This window comes from Xylocopa sonorina, unplaced genomic scaffold (genome assembly GCF_050948175.1).
Source record: "Xylocopa sonorina isolate GNS202 unplaced genomic scaffold, iyXylSono1_principal scaffold0014, whole genome shotgun sequence".
NCBI lineage: Eukaryota > Metazoa > Arthropoda > Insecta > Hymenoptera > Apidae > Xylocopa > Xylocopa sonorina.
In genome coordinates this window covers 4,202,514-4,226,793 of record NW_027490090.1, presented here as the reverse complement: position 1 = coordinate 4,226,793, position 24,280 = coordinate 4,202,514, and the positions used below count along the sequence as shown (strand labels likewise).

Below are 24,280 nucleotides of genomic sequence, written 5' to 3'. Positions count from 1 at the left end.
TTGCACCAATACATAATTTTATAATTAAAAATGTGGAATTAAAAGGTCATTTAACCATTGTACAAATTTACAAGCATTTTTCTTGACAATTTCTTATACTTAAAATAAGAGTTAAGTGATCGTCAAGATTAATAATTAAAAGAGAGCATTATCGTATCCTTCATGTCTCATATTTTTTTAAGTACAAACTTTTATATAACTTTTTCTGTATATTTTAGTCTTATTTTTAGCTGTATAATACAATTAGCGAAGTTCAAACAATATTATATATTTCATGTAAAAATTGGCGTATATAGAAAGTCAGAATTAATATTGACTTACTCGAATCCCTATATTTAACTGCTTGTCTTATAATTTAACACACATGGGTGGATAAAATCATGAGTGAAATATGAAGAACGTTCACCCTTTAGAAAACGAGGGATATCTTCGCAATTAATAATGTGATTTCAATGAAATTTGAAAAATAGCTAATATATTGTATTTCAAAAGTACAGACCAAGTTTTAATAAATGAAATTCTTAAGTTAGCTCTTTAATTAATTTTTGGAAGTTCTAAGAGTTCACTTAGCAAGAGAAAAGTGTGATAATGTTTACGAACATTCTATTATCCAGTTTTCTATCTTGTAATTTTTAATGTATGATACTTTTTGAGACCCTCAAACCTTCCTTTTTATTGCTTACAAAGAATTATGCGAAATAAAATATTAATTAAATAAGAAAAAGCAAGCAATCATTAAGTGCATTACAAAAAAGTTATTAATACTCGTCCTATCCAGTGTGTTAATATAAAATTCCTCGAATCTCTACATTTAATCCTTTGCCTTATAATTTAACATGTTCCATGCCATTTGTACCATAAATGCAACATATATTAATTATATTCAACTTTCTATTCATGTCATGCGTACCATCGATGATACACACTGAGATATTTATTTAATTCGCTACAAATATATAATTTAAGTCCATAAATTTTATTTTCATTAAAAGAATGAAGTGTTATTGCTAAATAATAACTACATTACTCGTGCATTAATGATGTAATAAAATATTGCGTAAAAACATATCAATTTTTAGTTAAAATACCAATGGCTCAGTATGGAACATATTAAGTCCTAACAGTGCAACCGATAAACAACATATTGAGCTATTTTATGGTTTAGCTGAGCATTAGAAGCTCTGCAAATCGCATATATCATTTTATTGTAATAAATATAGAGTAACGGAATGCATGAACAGCCGAAGAAGGCCATGTGCGTTTCCTTTCCGGAGCCTTGCTTAAACGTTCAAATGGTCCATTGCGTTGAGGATATTCTCGAGGCTAATACGAACAGCCTAAGATATTCTTGTATGAACCTATAAGTTGAACGCAAGTAAAATAAAACATACGAATATGCTTATAAATCATTTAGCCATCTGTTTGATCTCGTTTCATTTCAATTTCTTACACATACTTTAAGCATTTTATGGTTCAGCTGAGCAATTAAAATTGTGCAAATCGCACATGTAAATCCATGCGTAAGGTACAACTAGTTTTAGTTAGTTACTTTTCAAATTCATACCTGTGATTGTTGACGATTGAGGTGATTATTTTTAATGAGCAGTCATTTCCAACGTTTTCGCACAGGAACTAAAATATCGCTATCGCTATTCAAGATATCTATCAAATCATAGTTTGCTAGGTTAGCAAAACCTCCACTGCCCTCGTGAACGCTTGATATCCTTTCTGAAGACATCTTTAAGGCTACTTTTCTACTATTCTTCAAGAAACTAAATCTGTACGTCCAAATTCGAGCAAGAAAATTAATAAATGTTCGTCGCGTATAAAACAACGTACTACGTACCTCACACATGTTATTTCACGTCTTTTACATATTACTGTTTACGTTTAATCTGATCGACGTATCAATATTGTAGACGAAGAGGTTAAATTCTAAACTCAAACCTTGGTTTAACTCTTAACTTGGCAATGTGAATTTCTTATAACAAATGAAAGTCAATAACTGCAATCAAAACCGTTGTACTCTTCGTTTAGCCGGTTGCGCATGCGCAGACTGATACAACTACTACTACACATGCGCAGACTGGTATGCTACTATGCATACACAGCTGATACGTTACTACGCATGCGCACGCCAGTACGCTACTGAGTATGTATCCATTAATATTCTACTGCGCATGCGCATGCGTACACTGGTACGCTATTACGCATGCGCACGCCAGTAAGCTACTGTCTATACACTAATACTCTATCGCGCATGCGCACACTGATATACTACCGCGCATGCGCTGCTCACAAACGTTCATCAATCATTATATTATACTATACATTAATTTAAAACGCCAATTTTTGCACGAAATATATATAATAATCACTCTTACACTTGAAAACTAATACTCTTCATACAATTTTGATAAATTCATTTTTTTTTTCATATTGTTCAGTAATGTAATGTTACGATAGTGTATATCAACACTTAACCTACCAACATTTTATTATATACATATTTCTATAGATGGCGATCAAATAAACGTTATATTTCTTTTCAGTTAATTATAAATAATACAGAATCTATCATGGACAACAAAACACAAAATAATTTGGTATAACCTGGAATTTAACAATTTTGATTGAAGTCTCAAGAGTGGTCATTTTGGATAATCCAATATACCATAAATTAATATAGAATTACAAATTTATTATTGTCAAATTTATATTTTTGAAACTTAAAAGAAATCAGAAATTGTTAGCCTTGAAATTCGCCAGAGTCGATTCAACAGATGTGTTCATCGCATAGAATAAAATCCACTTTCCTTAATTCCAAATCCTCAATTCCGATACGATTAAAATATACTGAGAAACATACCAATGTACTGCAACAAGCAGCGTCCATTATCCATGGCCCAAACTCTGGCACTGTGATCCGCAGAAGCTGTGGCGATGATTTGACCCGACCTACCAACAGAGACCTCCCAAACGCCATCGCGGTGGCCGAAATACTCCCTCTGCATACTGCAGCTCATAGTCGGCGTCTTGAAGCTGGACACTATTTTGCTGGTCTGCGCTTTCAACTTGTTGGAAGTTGTTTTTGTCTTCGTCGCTGAGTTCCCAGGCATAGCTGGAAAAAGTGTACGTTGCTCTGATGTTCGAAATAGGAGGAACGTTAATATAACTTTACATTTTTAAATGAGATGATCTTGCGTATGATAAGTAGAAGCTAATAATTTGATGTTATTTGTGCACTTTTAGTCGTACGAGAATATATAGAGAATAAAGGATTAATTAGTTAAATTTTTATAATATTTAAATTATTATTTAAATTATAACATTATTTTAAATTATAAATTATAACATTATTTTATATAATTATTTAAATTAGTTCTCAGAAATTATATCGCAGACTTGCGTCGCAAAAATATCTCAATTTAAACAGAAGTGGACTTTTAAAAGTAAATGGCTTAATACGCAGATTACTGGCCAAAGTTTAGAATTACTTATTCAAATTTCCATCAACATCGAGCATACTCATAGAATATTTTATGTTTATACTTCATTTTTTTATTTATATTTTTATTCTTGTAATATCTAGTCTTTCTCAAGAAATTTCATACCATTTTTGTCATTGGTTGATCGTATGGTTTACTTAATAGCAATATTGGCGATATTTTTCTGTTAACTATTTAATTAATTTAATTTAGAATATTTTATATTTATATCATTCTTGTAACATCCAATTTTTCTCCAAAAATTTTATATTATTTTAATCATTAATTTATTAAAAACTCGATGGTTTACTTAATAGCAATATTGGCAATATTTTTCTGTTAACTATTTAATTAATTTAATTTAGAATATTTTATATTTATATCATTCTTGTAATATCCAATTTTTCTCAAAAAATTTTATATTATTTTAATCATTAATTTATTAAAAACTCGATGGTTTACTTAATAGTAATATTGCCAATATTTTTCTGTTAACTATTTAATTAATTTAATTTAGAATATTTTATATTTGCATTCCATTTTTTTATTTATATTTTCATTCTTGTAATTTTTTTTGGCCAAAGTTTAGAATCATTTATCTAAATTACTATTAACATCGAGCATACTGATGAACTATGTAAAAAAATGGTCTTCGTAGTATAAACAAGAATTATTAAGTTTTTAAAGTTTGTTATTAATCGCAAGTCGTATGCATACATTAACTTCAAAGCTTGATAATTAATAATAATCTACGCGAAATGCATTTATAAGCAGCCTTTCAAAAACATCAACAATTCAGTTATAAAAATATTAAGTTCTATTCAAAATTTATGCGTAACTTTTGCAGGAATCTTCAAGATCATCGCAAAATCAAATAGCTGTGACCTTGATATTTTACAACACTCTAGAACATTTTTCTGTGCTTCGAATACATGAAGAAAAAAAATATTATATATAAAATAAAAAAATATTTTAAAAATTAAATATAATATATAAAATAAAAAAAATATTCTAAAAATTAAATATAATATATAAAATGAAAAGAATATTCTAAAATAAATATTATATATTTAAATTAAAAGAATATTTTAAACTAAATATAAAATATTCTAAAAATTAAATATTATATATAAAATAAAAAAAATATTCTAAAATAAATATTATATATAAAATAAATATAAAATATTCCAAAAATGAAATGCAATATATAAAATAAAAAGGAAGTATTTTAAATTAAAATAATTAATCGAACATCTACATTTAATAAAATTAGACATACTGAGCATATTGCGAGAATAATCAGCCTTATTAAAATTATAAAATTGTTTAAATACTTTCATTTAAATTATTAAAATACTAGCATTCACAAAATATTAATTACCTTAGCGACTATTCATAGATTAATACATAAATAATCTTACATTTTTGTTTCGAAAGACCTTTCGTATCTGGAAAGTCTGCAACATCTCCAAGAGGCAAGCTCCGTTCCCCAGAACCGTAACATTCCCTTTCGAGCCTCTCACTAAGGATGTCTATCTTCTCTTGTACTAAATTAACAAATATTACAACTGTTAACTGGTTCTAATTAAACATATGAATTAATTTCTTGAAGCATCTTAACTAATTTAATTTAGAATATTTTATTATTATTACTGATATTTATATTTCAATAATTAAATATAAATATTTAATTAAAATATATTCTGTACTTAGTAAATCTTTTTCTTATCCTATAAATAATAATATAATAATAAATAAAATTTTATGAAAATGATAGTTATTTCAGTATTTATTAAGAATAAATAAACTAATTAATATAAATAGTAATGTAAGTGAATTAAATTAAATATTGAAAAGTAAAATTACTTTTGTATTTTTTAATTTTAAAATTACTTAATTTAATTTTAATCATTTTATTTAATTTTAATTCTAAAATTAATTAATCTAATTTTAATCAGTTTAAATATCTTGAAGATAAAAGAGCAACTTGTAAAATCTCATCGACAAAGTATAAAATTAATAGCAAATCAAAATGACTTTGAATTAATCTCTTCGCTTGCATTAAATTCAATAAAAACGAAAAACTATGGCTTCTTATTTACATTTTCAAGAAAACATGTTAAAGTTAGCTCCAATAAGTACAAATGAATATTATAATCTCTTCGCTTGCTTTAAATTGCATAAAAATGAAGAACTATAGCTTCTTATTTAAATACCTTTGGATTAATCTCTTTCGCTTGCGTTAAATTGTGTATAAATGAAAAACTATAGCTTCTTAAATACATTTTCAAGAAAACACGATAAAGTTAGTTCCAATAAGTAGAAATGAATATTATAATACAATATTAATGTAAATAACAAGACTGTTATTCGTACATCCTAAATTTTCTGCGTAGAGGAGCTCGAATTCCTTTTCGATTTGCTGAAACAACTCGAACAGTCGACACCGTAGAGCTGGTGGTAGTCCACTGTCGTCAGGGTCTGTACGGAAAGCTGCATAGTGAAGCGCACTTGGTTGTAATGGAGTTGATCCGCTTTGCGATTGCAGCTCTGTGTCCGTACTGCTTTGCACTCTTGGAATAGAAATGCGTTTTATTTTCCCTGAGCTTTTGTTTCCACTGATTATCGATGGTTCTCCAGGCATCTTTTATTCTGGAAAATTATAATAATATTATGAATACAATATGGTCTATTAAAATATAATATTACGAATAAAATATGGTTTTTTAAAATATAATGTTATGTAATGTATGGTTTTTATTAAAATATAATATTATGTATATAACATGGTTTACTTAAATATTGGCGAGCTTTTTCTGTCAGCTATTTAATTAATTTATTTAAGAATAGTTTATACTTATTTTAATTCAAGAATATTTTGTACTTATTTTATTCTGAAAAATTACACTAATATTATGTATATAAAGGCAATTATAGACAAATAATCATAAATTTAAAAAAAAAATAATAATAATAATGTACGTATACTATACAGTTACACATACTATCATTATTATGAAAGTTAGGTTAAGTTAAATTAAATAAAGTCAAATATAGACAAATATTCTTAAATATACAAATAATAAATTGCAACGATAAACATATTGTACATCATATTATCGTTACTACGAAAGTTAGGTTAAGTTAGATTAAATAAAGCCCAATATAGACAAATATTCTTAAATTTAAAAAAGAAATAATAAATTTCAACAATAAACATAAAGTACAATATACAATTACACATATTATCATCATTAAGAAAGTTAGGTTATGTTATATTAAAAAAATGCAAATATAGACAAACATACTTAAATTTACAAATAATAAATTGCAACAATAAACATAATGTATAATATACTACACAATTACACATATTATCATTATTACAAAAATTAGGTTAGGTTAAATCAAACAGATTCAAATACAGACAAACATTCATAAACATACACATAATACGCAAAAACAATATAACAACATACAAATACACAAACAATACAAATATATACAAACAAATACAATGCAAATACACAAATATTCTTAACCTCTTCGCTAAACACTTCGAAGTAAGATAAATACCACAGGTTATGCTTTTATTTTAACAATTAGTAAACAATAGATGTTAAAGAATGTTTAATTGATTAATAGTGCTTACCATTCCATGGGTAATCGCTTCGAAACTTGAAAATCGCCAGCGTCCATTAGATTTCGGTTCGATACCTCGCGTTCCACTGTTCGAGAACAGCTGTTCTTGCGCGCATGCGCAGTAGACTCTACGTTCTGAATTAGTGAAATAAGTTCGCGCAAGCGCAGAATACAGTTTTTATCGTTTGCTCTTTTTTCGTGGAAATATTTTCTGTTGTACAAGTATTAAAGTGTCGCGTAAGTTTCTTCGCGTTACGAATGACTCTATCTGGCTGTGTTTCTACAAACACGCGCGATATTGGAAGCGTTTATCGACGTAACTTCGATCGAGACGATGATTTGCAGTGACCAAACGCAGCCATGCCCAACGAAAATTCAAAGTCGATTATCTCGAAAACGAAGCTTCGAATAAAAAATTGTTATTCTACATTTTCGACTGATTTTTTCATCTAGAATCTTCTGTTCTTCGTTTCAAATTAAGTAGGATGTTAAGTTCTACGCAACGCGATGGCGCTTTTCTATCAAGCGCAGCAATACTCAACGAAAATTCAAAGTCGATTATCTCGAAAATAAAGCTTCGAATGAAAAATTGTTATTCTACATTTTCTACGCATTTTTTCATCTAGAATCACCTGCCTCCTCGGTTGTACCACCAGTTATCGATCACTCTGTATAAATACAAAAATAAGAATTGTGACTCCACAAGTAAATCGAACGTACAATAACAAATGATGAAAAAATGCACAATTTGTACAGTTTGAAACTATGTATAATTTACAACTGTAATTTATATATAATATTCAATATTTTATAACTATAATTTAATATTTTACAACAGTTATAAATAATAATATATAACTTATAATTTATAACTAATATATAATAACTATAATTTATAACTAACTAACTAATATTTGTATAATATTAATAACTTATAATTTATTACTATAGACTGTCTATAATTGTACCGTTTATTTTGAAAATGGTGCAAGTCCATTTTCTTTTGTTTCGAGAAAATTGAATGTCAGCAAATCTGCACATTAAAAAATATAAGCTAATTATGCGAAGTCTGGGATGTTTCTACTAATTTATCGATATGTAATTCGATTATATAAATTTTTTTCAGGCGAATTTAACTAAAATAATTGACAATTTCCAGGCTGCAAATGGACTTACACCACTTTCACAATTACTCAATTGTAAATATCATTTAATTTCAATTTTGAAATAACAAATATCACTTAAAATGTATCTCGTATCAATCCAATTTTGTTTATAAATAATAAGAAATGAAATAGGATTAGCATTTTTTTATTACGAACGTTAATCATATTTATAAATATAATAAATAATAATATCTATCTATTTTAATGAAAAGTATAGTTTTATTAAAAATATGATACCTTCGTTTTTTTCATTAATGAAACCTTTACTTTTAAGTTATTATTTGTTTGTTAATCGATATATTTGTACATATAGGTATCAAGTATATACAAAATAACTTTAAAGTAAATTTTCAAACAAAATATACAATGTACAATATATTTTTTGTATTTTTCATTATATTTTCTCTCGTTTATCTTGCATAATATTTATGTTCTTACATTTTTACAGTCATAGTAACATGTGTATTTCATATTCTTTCGATTTTTGCTTTCTTCCCTTATTTTTCATTGTATTAGAAATAATACGTTTATTATTTTTATTAAATTTTGATTAACTAAATGTAAAAATAAGTTCAGATTGAAATCCAGATTTATTTTGAAAATGGTGTGAGTCTTTCTTTAAAAATATGAGATATGACTTAATTTATGCTTAATTTAGTGTAAACTTTTAGTTAGTTTGTTAGTTAGTATTTAATATCTTGAAAAATGCCAATGCTTTGTTCGATTTAAAATGTTGTATTAATCTAATCGACTTTGAATTCGTAAATTACGAACATGTGATCAAATAGAATGTTTGAAACAAAAGTTTGAAGTTTGTAACAAATTTGATTATTACAGAAATTGCTGATAATTGATGAAAGGATATTTCTTTTCAGTGGCATCTCGCATACAGGCACTGTGGAACTGCAGCACCCCCTATTTCCACACGATATTAAAATATAACGAATCCTAAAAATTGTAATATTTAAAGAAATGTTTCTTAGCACTCGTGGCGCCATTTCTGTGAAAAATGCTTAAACTGGTCGCACACAATTATCAACAGCGAGGTAAGCTACTTTGTGGGGCCCTTAATACGATAATTTCTTCTAATTAACTTTCACCATGCTTGCTTTTATTCAACAATTTTATTTAACAAATAACAACTCTTTAATAAGTTAAATAAACTTAAAGAGAAACTCTGTTTCAGCAGTTTTCACAGGGATGGCGCTAGTAGCTGTTAAGTTATGGCGTTATCGACTTCTGCATCTCAGCAAACACGTTCTCTGCCATCTATTTTCACTCTAAGGAAGGTACATTTTCGATAAGAAATTGTTTCAAAATTAATTTAATTTAATTCACGCCATCTATAAAAAAAGAGACTCTCGTTTGCTACGTTTTTCAAATTTATTATTTACTTATTTCTGCGCCATCAAAGAGATCACATCATAGTTTTCCTTTACAAAATCGAGATTTCTATTTCTAAGCTTCTACATCAGTTTATCTTATTTGTTAAAGACTTGTTGTTTGTTAAATAAAATTGTTATATAAAAACGATCCACGCGAAATATTGCGGCTACTTTTAACTAAGACAGAAAATTCATCAGAAAGAAGTACTGAATTCTCAAAAATTCCAGCTATTCTAAACGAAGAAGTTCCATATAAACATTTTTCTATTTTTTTTTATATATTTGACAAGTATAAAGAAGGAATTGAAGAAAAATAGACTCGTTGCAATTAATATCATGTGGAAATAGGAGGTGCTGCAGTTCCACAGTGCCTCTATACGAGACGACAGAATTACCTGGAAATTAGAAGAAGAATTACCTGGGAATTACCTGGAAAGAATTACCATTTCTTAGAGGAATTGATATTTAAATTGAATGTAGCATAGTATTCTCGATATTTATTAAAGAACTAAGAAATAAATCTTCGTTCCTTTAAATAAAAATGCAAAATAACGGGAATAAAAAATTTTCATACCAAATTCTTCAAAATTCCAACTATTCTAAATGAAACAGTATTATATAAACATTTTTCTGCGAATTTTCAACGAATTTTCACCAAATCACATAATGCACAAATATAAAAAAAAGAATTAAAAAAAAACAGACTCTTTATAATTAATACCAAGTGAAAACAGGGGGTGCTGCAGTTCCACAGCACCCAAAACACAACTCCAAAAATTAAAATTCTTATAAAAAACAAACCACAACTCTAAAAATTCAAATTTATACAAATAATAAATAATAAAATAATAATATAATATAATATTAATTAAATAAAATAATCTTTACTATACATATTTATAATTTTTATTTATATAAATAATAAACAATAAATAATAAATAACAATATAAAATTATATTAATTAAATAAAATGATATTTATTATATATATTTATAATTTTTATTTATATAAGTAACAAATAATAAATAATAAAATAATATAATATATATTATAAATTAATGCTTTCATTATTGGACCAACTTCTATATTTTTTACTATAAAAAATTATGCCAATTACAGAGCTCAATATGTGTTAATATAAATAATAAATAATAAAATAAATAATATAATAAATGATAAAAAAATGTAATAAATATTATAAATTTATGCTTCCACAATTGGATCAATTTTCATGTTTTTTACTACAAAAAATCAAGCTAATAAAAAGAATTAAAAAAAAAACAGACTCCTTATAATTAATACCAAGCGAAAACAGTGGGTGCTGCAGTTCCACAGCACCCAAACCACAACTCTAAAAATTCAAATTCTTATAAAAAACAAACAACAATTCTAAAAATTCAAATTTATATAAATAATAAATAACAAAATAATAATATAATGTAATATTAATTAAATAAAATAATCTTTACTATACATATTTATAATTTCTATTTATATAAATAATAAATAGTAAATAATAATATAAAATTATATTAATTAAATAAAATAATATAATATATATTATAAATTAATGCTTTCACTATTGGACCAACTTCCATATTTTTTACTATAAAAAATTATGCCAATTACAGAGCACAATATATTATATATATTTATATAAATAATAAATAATGAAATGAATAATATAATAAATATTATAAATTAATGCTTCCACTATTGGATCAATTTTTATGTTTCTTACCAAAAAAAAATCAAGACAATTACAGGACACAATTTATTATATATATTTATATATATAATAGATAATAAAATAATAATATAATATAATCTTAATTAAATAAAATATTATTTATTATGCATATTTATAATTTTCATTTGTATAAATAATAAATAATATAAAATTATATTAATTAAATAAAATAATATTTATTACATATATTTATCATTTTTATTTATATAAATAACGAGTGACAAATAATAAAATAATATAATAAATATTATAAATTAATACTTTCACTATTAGACCAACTTCTATAATTTTTACTATAAAAAGTCATGCCAATTACAGAGCGCAATTTATTATATACATTTATATAAATAATAAAAAATAAAATAAATAATATAATAAATAATATGATAAATAATAAATAATAAAATAAATAATAAAATAAATAATATAATAAATAATAAATAATAAATAATAAATAATATAATAAAATAAATAATATAATAAATAATATAATAAATAATAAATAATATAATAAATATTATAAATTAATGCTTGCACTGTTGAACCATCTTCCTCATTTTTTACTACAAAAAAACATGCCAATTACAGAGTGATTGAGATGGATCAGTAAAATGCCAATGCTTTGTACAATAATTTTATTCTCATTATTATCATTATTATTATTAATATTATTATTATTATTATTGCGTGTGTGTCTTTTATTTATATCGATACAATTAGTATAATGTAACTTGTCGCTCGAAACTTGAAAACAAACATTTTCGAACGAAAGAAACGTTCGATTGTTGCTCAAAATAATATCATATATATATATATATGTATATGTATGTACAATATTATATAAGTCCTGTATTATGTATTTTCCGTAGAAATAGTACGTTCGAGGCCAGTTTGAACTCGCATGGAATCATTTAAATACACCAAGACCCTCCTCAACAGCGTCATCGTCGATGAAACGCGGGTAAACGATTTTTTATTAGCAACAAAATAATGCAACAATGTCGAATGTAACAATAAAAAGCGTGAAATTATCATTAACATCTCTGATCTTACTTGAAAATCGTTAATTAAACGAAATCAGAGCCATAAAATCTGGTATTGCATAATTGTAGGTCGTAAATTGTTTATAATTAGTTCGACGCGTGTGTGTTAATTGTAATTTCGCATAAATAAGATGTCTGCAGAGACATTTGTATTTATTAATTATTATTTGTGTCTGTAAATGTGCTGATGCATCGAGTCTCATCGATTTTAGCGTCATTTATCGTCCTTTGCACTCAAATTTAATTTTTTATTTAATTAGCAACAATTTTTTGCTATTTTAAATATTCAAGAATTTTAAAGAATACTTTCTCGATTCGAAAATAATTTTTTTTACTCTAATCATCATTTAAATACAGCTGTAAAAATTCTACTTTGTTGCAACTTAAATTTTATTTATTTACTTTTTTTTTTTTTACTGGTATTGAATTTTAATTGACAAAATAGTGCAAAGGATTGCAATTCTAAGCAATTTTTTAATTATCTAACGATTAAAATTGCATTAAAATTTATGCAGGAATAAAAAAAAAATATTTTGGTTAAAACGAGATTCGAACTTTGGTTTTTTCGATTATTAAAACAAACCAACAAACAATTCTTCTTTTAAAATAGATAAATACATTTTTGGAACTTAAATTTGTATCTTTTCTTTGTTATTTGCCAACATCGAGTCAGTTGTGCCCAAAAAACAATGCAGATAAATAGAAAACCAATTTATCGACACTTATCATCGCACGAGAAACGCGTAATCGCGAGAAATTTACAGTAAAAACAGTTCAAATCTTACGACACACATTTAAATACATTCTATCGTATATTATTCGCAAGTTAACTTCTTTTTTTACAAGAACGGTTCGTGCGAGACATTGGTTGGTAAATTGGTTACCTATTTACCGACACTGACCTTAACTCAACACTTTGACGCAAATGACGGTTATAGCCGTCAGATTCTTGGCGATTCGTACGCAAATGACGGTTATAGACGTCGTGAATATTTTAATTAATAAAAAAAAAGCTTGAAACTTGAGGCTTCAATATTGAAACTTGAGACTCGAAGCTTCAATTCTCAAGCTTGAAATTTGAGGCTCCAATATTCAAGCTTGAGAGATTTGGAGCTTCAACTTGCAAGCTTGAGGATTTGAAGCTCCAAACTTGAAATTTCGAACTTAAAGCTGCAACTTTCAAGTTTGAAATTTGAGGCTTCAATATTGAAACTTGAGACGTGAAGCTTCGACTTTCAAGCTTGAATTTGAATATTGCAACTTGAGACTCGAAGCTTCAACTTTTAAGCTTGAGATTTGAAGCTTAAAACTTTAAGCTTGAGATTTGAAGCTTAAAATTTGAAATTTCGAACTTGAAACTTCAACTTTCAAGTTTGAAACATGAGACTTGAAGCTTCAACTTTCAAGATTGAAACTTTAAGCTTGAGATTTGAAGCTTGAAAGTTGAAATTTCAAATTTGAAGCCTTTAACTCTCAAGCTTGAAACTTGAGGCTCCAATATTCAAGCTTGAAAGATTTGGAGCTTCAGTTTTCAAGCTCGAAGACTTGAAGCTTCAAATTTGAAATTTCAGACTTGACGCTTCAACTTTCAAATTTGAAACCTGAGGCTTCAGTATTGAAACTTGAGACTTGAAACTTCAGCTTTCAAGCTTGAGATTTGAAGCTTGAGACTTTAAGCTTCAAACTTGAAATTTCAAACTTGAAATTTCAAACTTAAAGATTCAACTCTCAAACTTAAAACTTAAGGCTTCAATATTGAAACTTGAAACTTGAAGCTTCAAACTTGAAATTTCAAACATTAGGCTTCAACTTATCAAGCTTGAAACTTAAGACTTCAATATTGAAACTTGAGACTCGAAACTTCAGCTTTCAAGCTTGATATTTGAAGCTTGAAACTTTAAGCTTCAAACTTGAAATTTCAAACTTGAAATTTCAAACTTAAAGATTCAACTCTCAAACTTAAAACTTAATGCTTCAATATTGAAACTTGAAAGTTGAAGCTTCAAACTTGAAATTTCAAACTTTAGGCTTCAACTTCTCAAGTTTGAAACTTAAGACTTCAATATTGAAACTTGAGACTTGAAACTTCAGCTTTCAAGCTTTATATTTGACGCTTGAAACTTTAAGCTTCAAACTTGAAATTTCAAACTTGAAATTTCAAACTTAAAGATTCAACTCTCAAACTTAAAACTTAAGGCTTCAATATTGAAACTTGAAACTTGAAGCTTCAAACTTGAAATTTCAAACTTTAGTTTAGCTTCAACTTCTCAAGCTTGAAACTTAAGACTTCAATATTGAAACTTGAGACTTGAAACTTCAGCTTTCAAGCTTTATATTTGACGCTTGAAACTTTAAGCTTCAAACTTGAAATTTCAAACTTGAAATTTCAAACTTAAAGATTCAACTCTCAAACTTAAAACTTAAGGCTTCAACATTGAAACTTGAAGATTCGAACTTGAAATTTCAAACATTAGGCTTCATCTTATCAAGCTTGAAACTTAAGACTTCAATATTGAAACTTGAGACTCGAAGCTTCAGCTTTCAAGCTTGAGATTTGAAGCTCGAAACTTTAAGCTTCAAACTTGAAATTTCAAACTTGAAATTTCAAACTTAAAGATTCAACTCTCAAACTTAAAACTTAAGGCTTCAATATTGAAACTTGAAACTTGAAGCTTCAAACTTGAAATTTCAAACTTTAGTTTAGCTTCAACTTCTCAAGCTTGAAACTTAAGACTGCAATATTGAAACTTTAGACTTGAAACTTCAGCTTTCAAGCTTGATATTTGAAGCTTGAAACTTTAAGCTTCAAACTTGAAATTTCGAACTTAAAGATTCAACTCTCAAACTTAAAACTTAAGGCTTCAATATTGAAACTTGAAGCTTCAAACTTGAAATTTCAAACTTTAGTTTAGCTTCAACTTCTCAAGCTTGAAACATAAGACTTCAATATTGAAACTTGAGACTCGAAACTTCAGCTTTCAAGCTTGATATTTGAAGTTTGAAACTTTAAGCTTCAAACTTGAAATTTCGAACTTAAAGATTCAACTCTCAAACTTAAAACTTAAGGCTTCAATATTGAAACTTGAAAGTTGAAGCTTCAAACTTGAAATTTCAAACTTTAGGCTTCACCTTCTCAAGCTTGAAACTTAAGACTTCAATATTGAAACTTGAGACTTGAAACTTGAACTTTCAAGCTTGAAACTTTACCTCTTTAACGCAAATGACGTCTATAGCCGTCAGATCCTTGGCGATCACTACGCAAATGACGGTTATAGCCGTCGCGCATATTTTAATCAATAAAAAAAGAACAGCTTTAGCACGAAGCGTACTAACGCGTGCACTTGTTCAATTATCGAGTAACGCATCTGGAAAAAAGTGATAGCGCGCCAGACAGCGTATTAGTTGTTTTTTTTTCGCTTTGGAACATTTGAGTATCCAGAGACAAATGACTGCTATAACCGTCGAAAGATGATTCTGCGAAGACGAACCATTTATTCTGTATTTTTTCACGAATTAAGTAAATACAATGAATTAGTAAAGCAAAAAATGGCGTTTAATCGTCGCGACGGTTATAGCAGTCATTTGCTTCTGAACAGAAAAAATGACTTGCTGAGCAAATGACGGTTATAGCCGTCGAAAGTTTTTTTTTTGGAAAAACTGTGGCAAAATGTGATAATTTTCACTTCGAAACGTACAACTTACGCCAGATTTCATCTGACAGTTATAAAGAATCGAAAAAAATGTGTTTCTGAGGGCGTAAAGCGATTGTAAAGTAAAAAATGTGCGTCAAAGTGTTAAAATGAGTTGATTATGGGCAGATTGATGAGACTCGTTGCGTCGTGTCGTTAATTACGAAGAAACGAAGGTGAATCGTACGCTTCTGAGGTAAGAAAGATTGTATAATAAATAATAATCGCGATTAAGCTTAACCAGGCACAGCGCAGAAAGTGGTGAACGCGAGGACACTCAATTTTCTTTTTACATTGCATTTTTTCAATTAATTTTGAGATAACAGGGTTTATCAATAAGAATGAATATAATTTTTCAGGAGAATTTTTTTGTTTTAGCTTGAAAGAAGTTCTGAGATTTGAAGCTTTGAGAATTGGAGCTTAAAAGTTTGAAGCTTAGAACTTTGAAGTTCAAATGGATTTTTATTTTTAATTTCAATTGAAATTCTTATTTTTCATTTAAAGAAGCTCAGAACTTTGAAGTTCAAATGGATTTTTATTTTTAATTTCAATTGAAATTTTTATTTTTTATTTATAGAATCTTTCATTTTTCAAAGAAGCTCAGAACTTTGAAGTTCAAATGGATTTTTATTTCTAATTTCAATTGAAATTCTTATTTTTCATTTAAAGAAGCTCAGAACTTTGAAGTTCAAATGGATTTTTATTTTTAATTTCAATTGAAATTTTTATTTTTTATTTATAGAATCTTTCATTTTTCAAAGAAGCTCAGAACTTTGAAGTTCAAATGGATTTTTATTTCTAATTTCAATTGAAATTCTTATTTTTCATTTAAAGAAGCTCAGAACTTTGAAGTTTAAATGGATTTTTATTTTTAATTTCAATTGAAATTCTTATTTTTCATTTAAAGAAGCTCAGAACTTTGAAGTTCAAATGGATTTTTATTTTTAATTTCAATTGAAATTCTTATTTTTCATTTATAGTATCTTTTAGTTTTTATAGAGAATTTACAGTAACGAAATTTTTCCATTTCTGAGACTTTGAACCTCTGAGATCTGAAGTTTCGAGCTCTGAAGCTCTAATCTTCGAAGCTCTGAGAGTTGAAGCTGAGAACTTTGAAGTTGAAATTGATCTCTTTTCCTAATTTGAATTGAGATTTTTATTTTTCATTTCGAGAATCTTTCATTTTTCATAGAGAATTTACAGTAATCGAATTTTTTCATTTCTGAGCTTTGAAGCTCTGAGAGTTGGAGCTCAGAACTCTGAAGTTCTGAAAATGAAAGCTCTGAGCTTTGTAGCTTTGAGAGTTAAAGCTAAGAGCTTTGCAATTTTGAGAGTTGAAGCTCTGAGCTTTGAAGCTATGAAAATTGAAGCTCTGAGGTTTGAAGCTTTGAAAATTACAGCTCTCAGGTTTTAAGTTCTGAGAGTTGAAGCTCAGAACTCTAAAATTCTGAGAGTTAAAGCTTTGAGCTTCGAAACTTTGAGAGTTGAATCTAAATTTCCTTAAATTTTAAAGCTTCAAAATCTAAAGTTTTCATCTCTGAACCTCCAAGATTTGAAGCTTTCATTGTTAAAGTTACATATTGCACTTAAAATCTAAATTTTCACTGTACACAAATTCCAATTTCTTTTCCAATAAAAGCAAATTCTCCTTGTCTTTATAAACATCCAATACGAACTTCGTTCCTACTTTCTCTCACAATATTTTCAGAAAATATTTACAATTCTTTTTTTCATCTTACACGACTTCCTAAAATCGCAACACGTATCGTCAAATTTAAAAAAAAGAAGGAAGAGTCGAGTGTAACCTCGCGTTCGCTTAAAATAATCGTTATACAGCCGTTTCAACGCTATAATATGGGACAGAAGAATGTACAAGGGAGTATCGAAAATTTCGTAGCCTAAGCGGTGGTCATCAGACTCTATACACAAGTACGGAAACTGCTACGTGCTATACAGAGCGAATAATAACTAGTGGCAGGTTATTCTACATGAAAAGATGCGTCGAAAATGTAGAATAACAATTTTTCATTCGAGGCTTCGTTTTCGAGATAATCGACTTTGAATTTTCGTTGGGCATGGCTGCGCTTCATAGAAAAGCGCCATCGCGTTGCGTAGAACTTAACATCCTATTTAGTTTGAAACGAAGAACAGAAGATTCTAGATGAAAAAATGCGTCGAAAATGTAGAATAACAATTTTTCATTCGAAGCTTCGTTTTCGAGATAATCGACTTTGAATTTTCGTTGGCTATGGCTGCGCTTGGTCACTGCAAATCATCGTCTCGATCGAAGTTACGTCGATAAACGCTTCCAATATCGCGCGTGTTTGTAGAAACACAGCCAGATAGAGTCATTCGTAACGCGAAGAAACTTACGCGACACCCAAATACTTGTACAACAGAAAATATTTCGACGGAAAAATAGCAAACGATAAAAACGTCAGACCAGACGATCCCAACTTAAAATCTATCGACGAACTAACGAAATATGACAAAACTGAAAACCATCCTAAATACTGACGGTTGTAAACTAATAAATTGCAAAAACAAAAAGTTGATACAGTTAGTCTCGAGTCGACATTGTAAATAGAAAAAAAAGAGAGATTGCCAAAGATTAAACTTAAGATCGCAACAGATATTCAGTCGAAATGAGGATGAGACTAAAATCTAATCATAAATCGCATAACTGGTGGTACAATCGAAAGGAATGTGATTCTAGATGAAAAAATAAGTCGAAAATGTAGAATAACAATTTTTCGTTCGATGCTTCGTTTTCGAGATAATCGACTTTGAATTTTTATTGGGTGTGGCTGCGCCATCGCGTTGCACAGAACTTAATATGCTATTTAGTTTTAAATGAGAAACAGAAGATTGTTGATGAAAAAATAAGTGGAGAACGTAGAATAACAATTTTTCTTTCGAGGCTCCGTTTTCAAGATGAAGCTTGAGAGTTGAAGTTTTAAGTTTGAAATTTCAAGTCTCAAGTTTCAAATTCAAAGCTTCAAATCTCAAGCTTGGAAGCTGAAGCATCAAATTTGAAATTTCAAATCTCAAGCTTGAAAGTTGAAGCATCGAGTTTGAAATTTCAAAGCGTCAAGTCTCAAGCTTTAGAGTTGAAGTCTTAAGTTTGAAATTTCAAATTTGGAGTTTCAAGCCGCGAGTTTCAAATTCAAAGCTTCAAATCTCAAGCTCGAAAGTTGAAGCTTCAAGTTTGAAATTTCAACGTTTGAGCCTCAAGACTTAAGCTTGAGAGTTGAAGCTTTAAGTTTGAAATTTCAAGTTTGAAATTTCAAGTTTGGAATTTCAAATTTCAAGATTGGAAGTTGAAGCATCAAGTTTGAAATTTCAAGTTTGGAACTCCAAGTTTTACGCTTCGAATTCTTGGCTTCAAATCTCAAGTTTGAAAACTGAAGCATCAAGTTTGAAATTTCAAGTTTGAAATTTAAAGTTTGGAATTTCAAATTTCAAGATTGGAAGTTGAAGCATCAAGTTTGAAATTTCAAGTTTGGAACTCCAAGTTTCAAGCTTCGAATTCTTGGCGTCAAATCTCAAGTTTGAAAACTGAAGCATCAAGTTTGAAATTTCAAGTTTGGAGTTTCAAATGTCAAGCTTCGAATCCCAAGCTTCAAGTCTCAAGCTTTAAAGTTTAAGTCTCAAGTTTGAAATTTCAAATTTGGAGTTTCAAGTATCAAGCCTTGAATTCTAAGTTTGTAATCTCAAGCATGCAAGCAGAAGCATCAAATTTGAAATTTCAAGTCTCAAGCTTGAAAGTTGAAGCATCAAGTTTGGAGTTTCAAGTCTCAAAGCTTCAGACTCAAAAACTTGAAAATTCAAACTGAATGTTCCAACTTTCAAGCTTGCGATTTGAAACTTGAGACTTGAAACTCCAAACTTGAAACTCCAAACTTGATTCTTCAACTTTCAAGCTTGGGATTTGAAGCTTGAAACTTGGAGCTCCAAACTTGAAATTTCAAACTTGATGCTTCAGCTTTCAAGCTTGAGATTTGAAGCTTGAAATTTAAAGCTTGAAATTTGGACCTCGAAATTTAAAATTTCAAACTTGGTGGTTTAACTTTCAAGCTTGGGATTTGAAGCTTGATAGTTGAAACTCCAAATTTAAAATTTAAAATTTAATGCTTCACCTTTAAAGCTTGAGATTTGAAGCTTAGAATTCGAAACTTGAGACTTGAAACTCCAAATTTGAAATTTCAAACTTGATGCTTCAGCTTTCAAGCTTGAGATTTGAAGCTTGAAATTTAAAGCTTGAAACTTGGACCACCAAATTTAAAATTTCAAACTTGGTGGTTTAACTTTCAAGCTTGGGATTTGAAGCTTGAAACTTGAAACTCGAAAATTGAAATTTCAAACTTAAGACTTCAACTCAAAAGCCTGAGACTTGAGGCTTTGAAATTTCAAACTCGAGGCCTCAACTTTCAAGCTTGAAATTTAAAGCTTGAGACTAGAAATTTCAATTTTAATGCTTCACCTTCTAAGCTTGAGATTTGAAGCTTAGAATTCGAAGCTTGAGGCTTGAAGCTCCAAATTTGAAATTTCAAACTTAAGACTTCAACTCTAAAGCCTGAGACTTGAGGCTTTGAAATTTCAAACTCGAGGCCTCATCTTTCAAACTTGAAATTTAAAGCTTGAGACTAGAAATTTCAATTTTAATGCTTCACCTTCTAAGCTTGAGATTTGAAGCTTATAATTCGAAGCTTGAGGCTTGAAACTCCAAATTTGAAATTTCAAACTTAAGACTTCAACTCTAAAAACCTGAGACTTGAGGCTTTGAAATTTCAAACTCGATGCTTCAACTTTCAAACTTGAGATTTGAAATTTCAAATTTGATGCTTCAGCTTCCAAGCTTGAGATTTGAAGCTTTGAATTTGAAACTCGAGGTTTGAAACTCCAAATTTGAAATTTCAAACTTAAGACTTGAACTCTAAAAACCTGAGACTTGAGGCTTTGAAATTTCAAACTCGATGCTTCAACTTTCAAGCTTTAGATTTGAAATTTCAAATTTGATGCTTCAGCTTCCAAGCTTGAGATTTGAAGCTTTGAATTTGAAACTTGAGACTTGAAATTTCAAACTTAAAGCTTCAACTCTCAAGCTTCATCTTGAAAACGAAGCCTCGAAAGAAAAATTGTTATTCTACGTTTTCCACTTATTTTTTCATCTACAATCTTCTGTTCCTCGTTTAAAACTAAATAGCGTATTAAGTTCTGTGCAACGCGATGGCGCATCCACACCCAGTGAAAATTCAAAGTCGATTATTTCGAAAACGAAGCCTCGAACGAAAAATTGTTATCCTACATTTTCGACTTATTTTTTCATCTAGAATCTTCTGTTCTTCGTTTCAAACTAAGTAGGATGTTAAGTTCTACGCAACGCGATGGCGCTTTTCTATAAAGCGCAGCCATGCCCAACGAAAATTCAAAGTCGATTATCTCGAAAACGAAGCCTCGAGTGAAAAATTGTTATTCTACATTTTCGACGCATTTCTTCATTTAGAATCACCTGACTCCTCGATTGTACCAACAGTTATCGATCACTCCGTATATTTTGAAAATTAGAAATATCCAGCGATAATCCTCGATAATTCTCAAGGTGTCCCTCATCGTTTCGAGCCATTAAATCACACGTAATCGCGAACAGAGAGCTTCCAAAGGGTAACAGGAAGTTAGAAAACGGTTTCAAGAGTAATGCGTGTTTTTATAACTCTGTTTCTTTACACCATGAAAACTATAACAAGTATAAAAACATACATTGTCCTGTATAGGGTGTTTTAATGATTTCTTATTGATTTAATAAGAATTAAAAATTTAAATGAAAAATGTTGTGATTGGTAGGTTCGAGGAGATTCTCTACAAGCTTGTAGCCTTGCTAATTTTCTCTGAATAGGCTACGATATGTAAACGAAGACATTTTAAAGACGTTTTTCATGGAAAATTTCATTTACAAATGTGAATTAGATTTGTAGATTTTTAAATATTTTTTTTCAATGGTTATTAATTCTGAAGATTGGGAGTTTTGAAAATTTAAAGTAAGTTTAGAAGAATAAATAATGTAAGAAAAATAAATAAAAATAAAATAATCTTAAATGAATAAATAAACATAATAATAAATAAATAATGAAAATTGAAACTCAGAGCTTTGAAGTTGCAATTGATTTTTTGTTTTTAATTTCAATGAAGATTTCTATTTTTTATTTGTAGAATCTTTTCATTTGAATTGAGAATTTTTAGCAACGGAATATTTTCATTTGAATTTTCAAATTCTGAGTTTTGAATCTCTGAGAATTAAAGCTATGCGAATTAAAGCTCTGAGATTTGATACTCTGAAAATTAAAGCTCTGAGATCTGAAGTTTCGAGCTCTGGACTTTTGAGAATTGAAGCTTTGGAATTTAAAACACTGAGATCTGAATTTTTTAGCTCTGAAGCTCTGAGTTTTGGCGCTTCAAGATCTGAAATTTTGAGCTCTGAAGCTCTGGGCTTCAAAGCTTTGAATGTCGAGGTTCTGAGCTTTGAAACTGTGAGAGTTGAAACTCAGAACTCTCAAGTTCTTAAAGTTAAAGTTCTCTGCTTTGAAGCTTTGAGAATTAAAGCTCTGAGATTTGAATTTTTTAGCTCTGAAGCTCAGAGATTTGGAGTTCTAAGATTTGAAGTTTTCAGCTCTGAGCTTTGAACCGTTGAAGGTTGAAGTATTGAGTTTTGAAGCTCTGAGAGTTGAAATTTAGAACTCTGAAGCTCTCAGACTTAAAACTCTGAGCTTTGAAGCTTCGAAAGTTGAAGATCTGAATTTTGAAGCTCTGAAAGTTGAAATTCAGAACTCTGAAGCTCTGAGAATTAAAGCTCTGAGCTTTGAAGCATTGAGAGTTAAAATCTCTGAAATACTGAGATTTGAAACTCTGAGCTTTAAAGCTTTGAGAGTTAAAAACTAAGACCTCTGAAATTCTGAAAGTTGAAGATCTGAATTTTGAAGCTCTGAAAGTTGAAATTCACAATTCTGAAGCTCTGAAAGTTGAAATTCACAATTCTGAAGCTCTGAAAATTAAAGCTCTGAGCTTTAAAAGTTGAAGATTTGAGTTTTGTAGCTTCAAGAGTTGAAATTCAGAACTCTGAAGCTCTGAGAATTAGAATTTTGAACTTTAAAAGTTGAAGATCTGAGTTTTGAAGCTCTGAAAGTTAAAATTCAGAACTCTGAAGCTCTGAGAATTAAAGCTCTTAGCTTTGAAAGTTAAAGATCCAAGTTTTGAAGCTTTGAGAATTGAAACTCAGAACTCTGAAGCTCTGAGAATTAAAATTTTGAACTTTAAAAGTTGAAGATCTGAGTTTTGAAGCTCTGAAAGTTGAAATTTAGAACTCTGGAGCTCTGAAAATTAAAACTCTGAGCTTTAAAAGTTGAAGATCTGAGTTTTGAAGCTTCAAGAGTTAAAATTCAGAACTCTGAAGCTCTGAGAATTAAAGCTCTGAGCTTTGAAAGTGGAAGATCCAAGCTTTGAAGCTCTGAGAGTTGAAATTCAGAACTCTGAAGCTCTGAGAATTAGAATTTTGAACTTTAAAAGTTGAAGATTTGAGTTTTGAAGCTTCAAGAGTTGAAATTTAGAACTCTGAAGCTCTGAAAATTAAAGCTCTGAGCTTCAAAAGGTGAAGATCTGAGTTTTGAAGCTTCAAGAGTTGAAATTCAGAACTCTGAAGCTCTGAGAATTAGAATTTTGAACTTTAAAAGTTGAAGATCTGAGTTTTGAAGCTCTGAAAGTTGAAATTCAGAACTCTGAAGCTCTGAGAATTAAAATTTTGAACTTTAAATCTCTGATACTTAAAAACTCCATTTAACACATAAAAATTGCGAAACTTGCAGAATACTGATTTTCTCGTTTTACATTTTTCAAATTATCCTAGTAATACTGTTGTTTACTAATTATTTGGCTAATTTAAATAATAATAAACAGAATATATTAAATAACAATTTAAATATTAAGGATACCAACTTAAATATTAATAAAAAGAATATATTAATAATTATTTGGCTAATTTAAATAATAATAAAAAGAATATATTAAATAACAATTTAAATATTAAGAATACCAACTTAAATATTAATAAAAATAATTTAGTCAA

The 24,280-nt window shown here is 28.6% G+C and overlaps 1 protein-coding gene across 1 annotated transcript in view; it reads right to left on the bottom strand.

The window, feature by feature from the left end:
• Positions 1-6,165, bottom strand: part of LOC143431706 (WD repeat-containing protein 37-like) — a 43,717-nt gene extending 37,552 nt beyond the window's left edge. The window contains exons 1-3 of the mRNA XM_076908646.1: positions 5,865-6,165; positions 4,910-5,035; positions 2,870-3,121 (exon numbers count right to left, since the gene is read on the bottom strand). Coding sequence (XP_076764761.1) covers positions 2,870-3,121; positions 4,910-5,035; positions 5,865-6,132 — 646 coding nt within the window. The 5' untranslated portion in view covers positions 6,133-6,165. The remainder of the gene's footprint in view (positions 1-2,869; positions 3,122-4,909; positions 5,036-5,864) is intronic.
• Between the last annotated feature and the right edge of the window lie 18,115 nt (positions 6,166-24,280).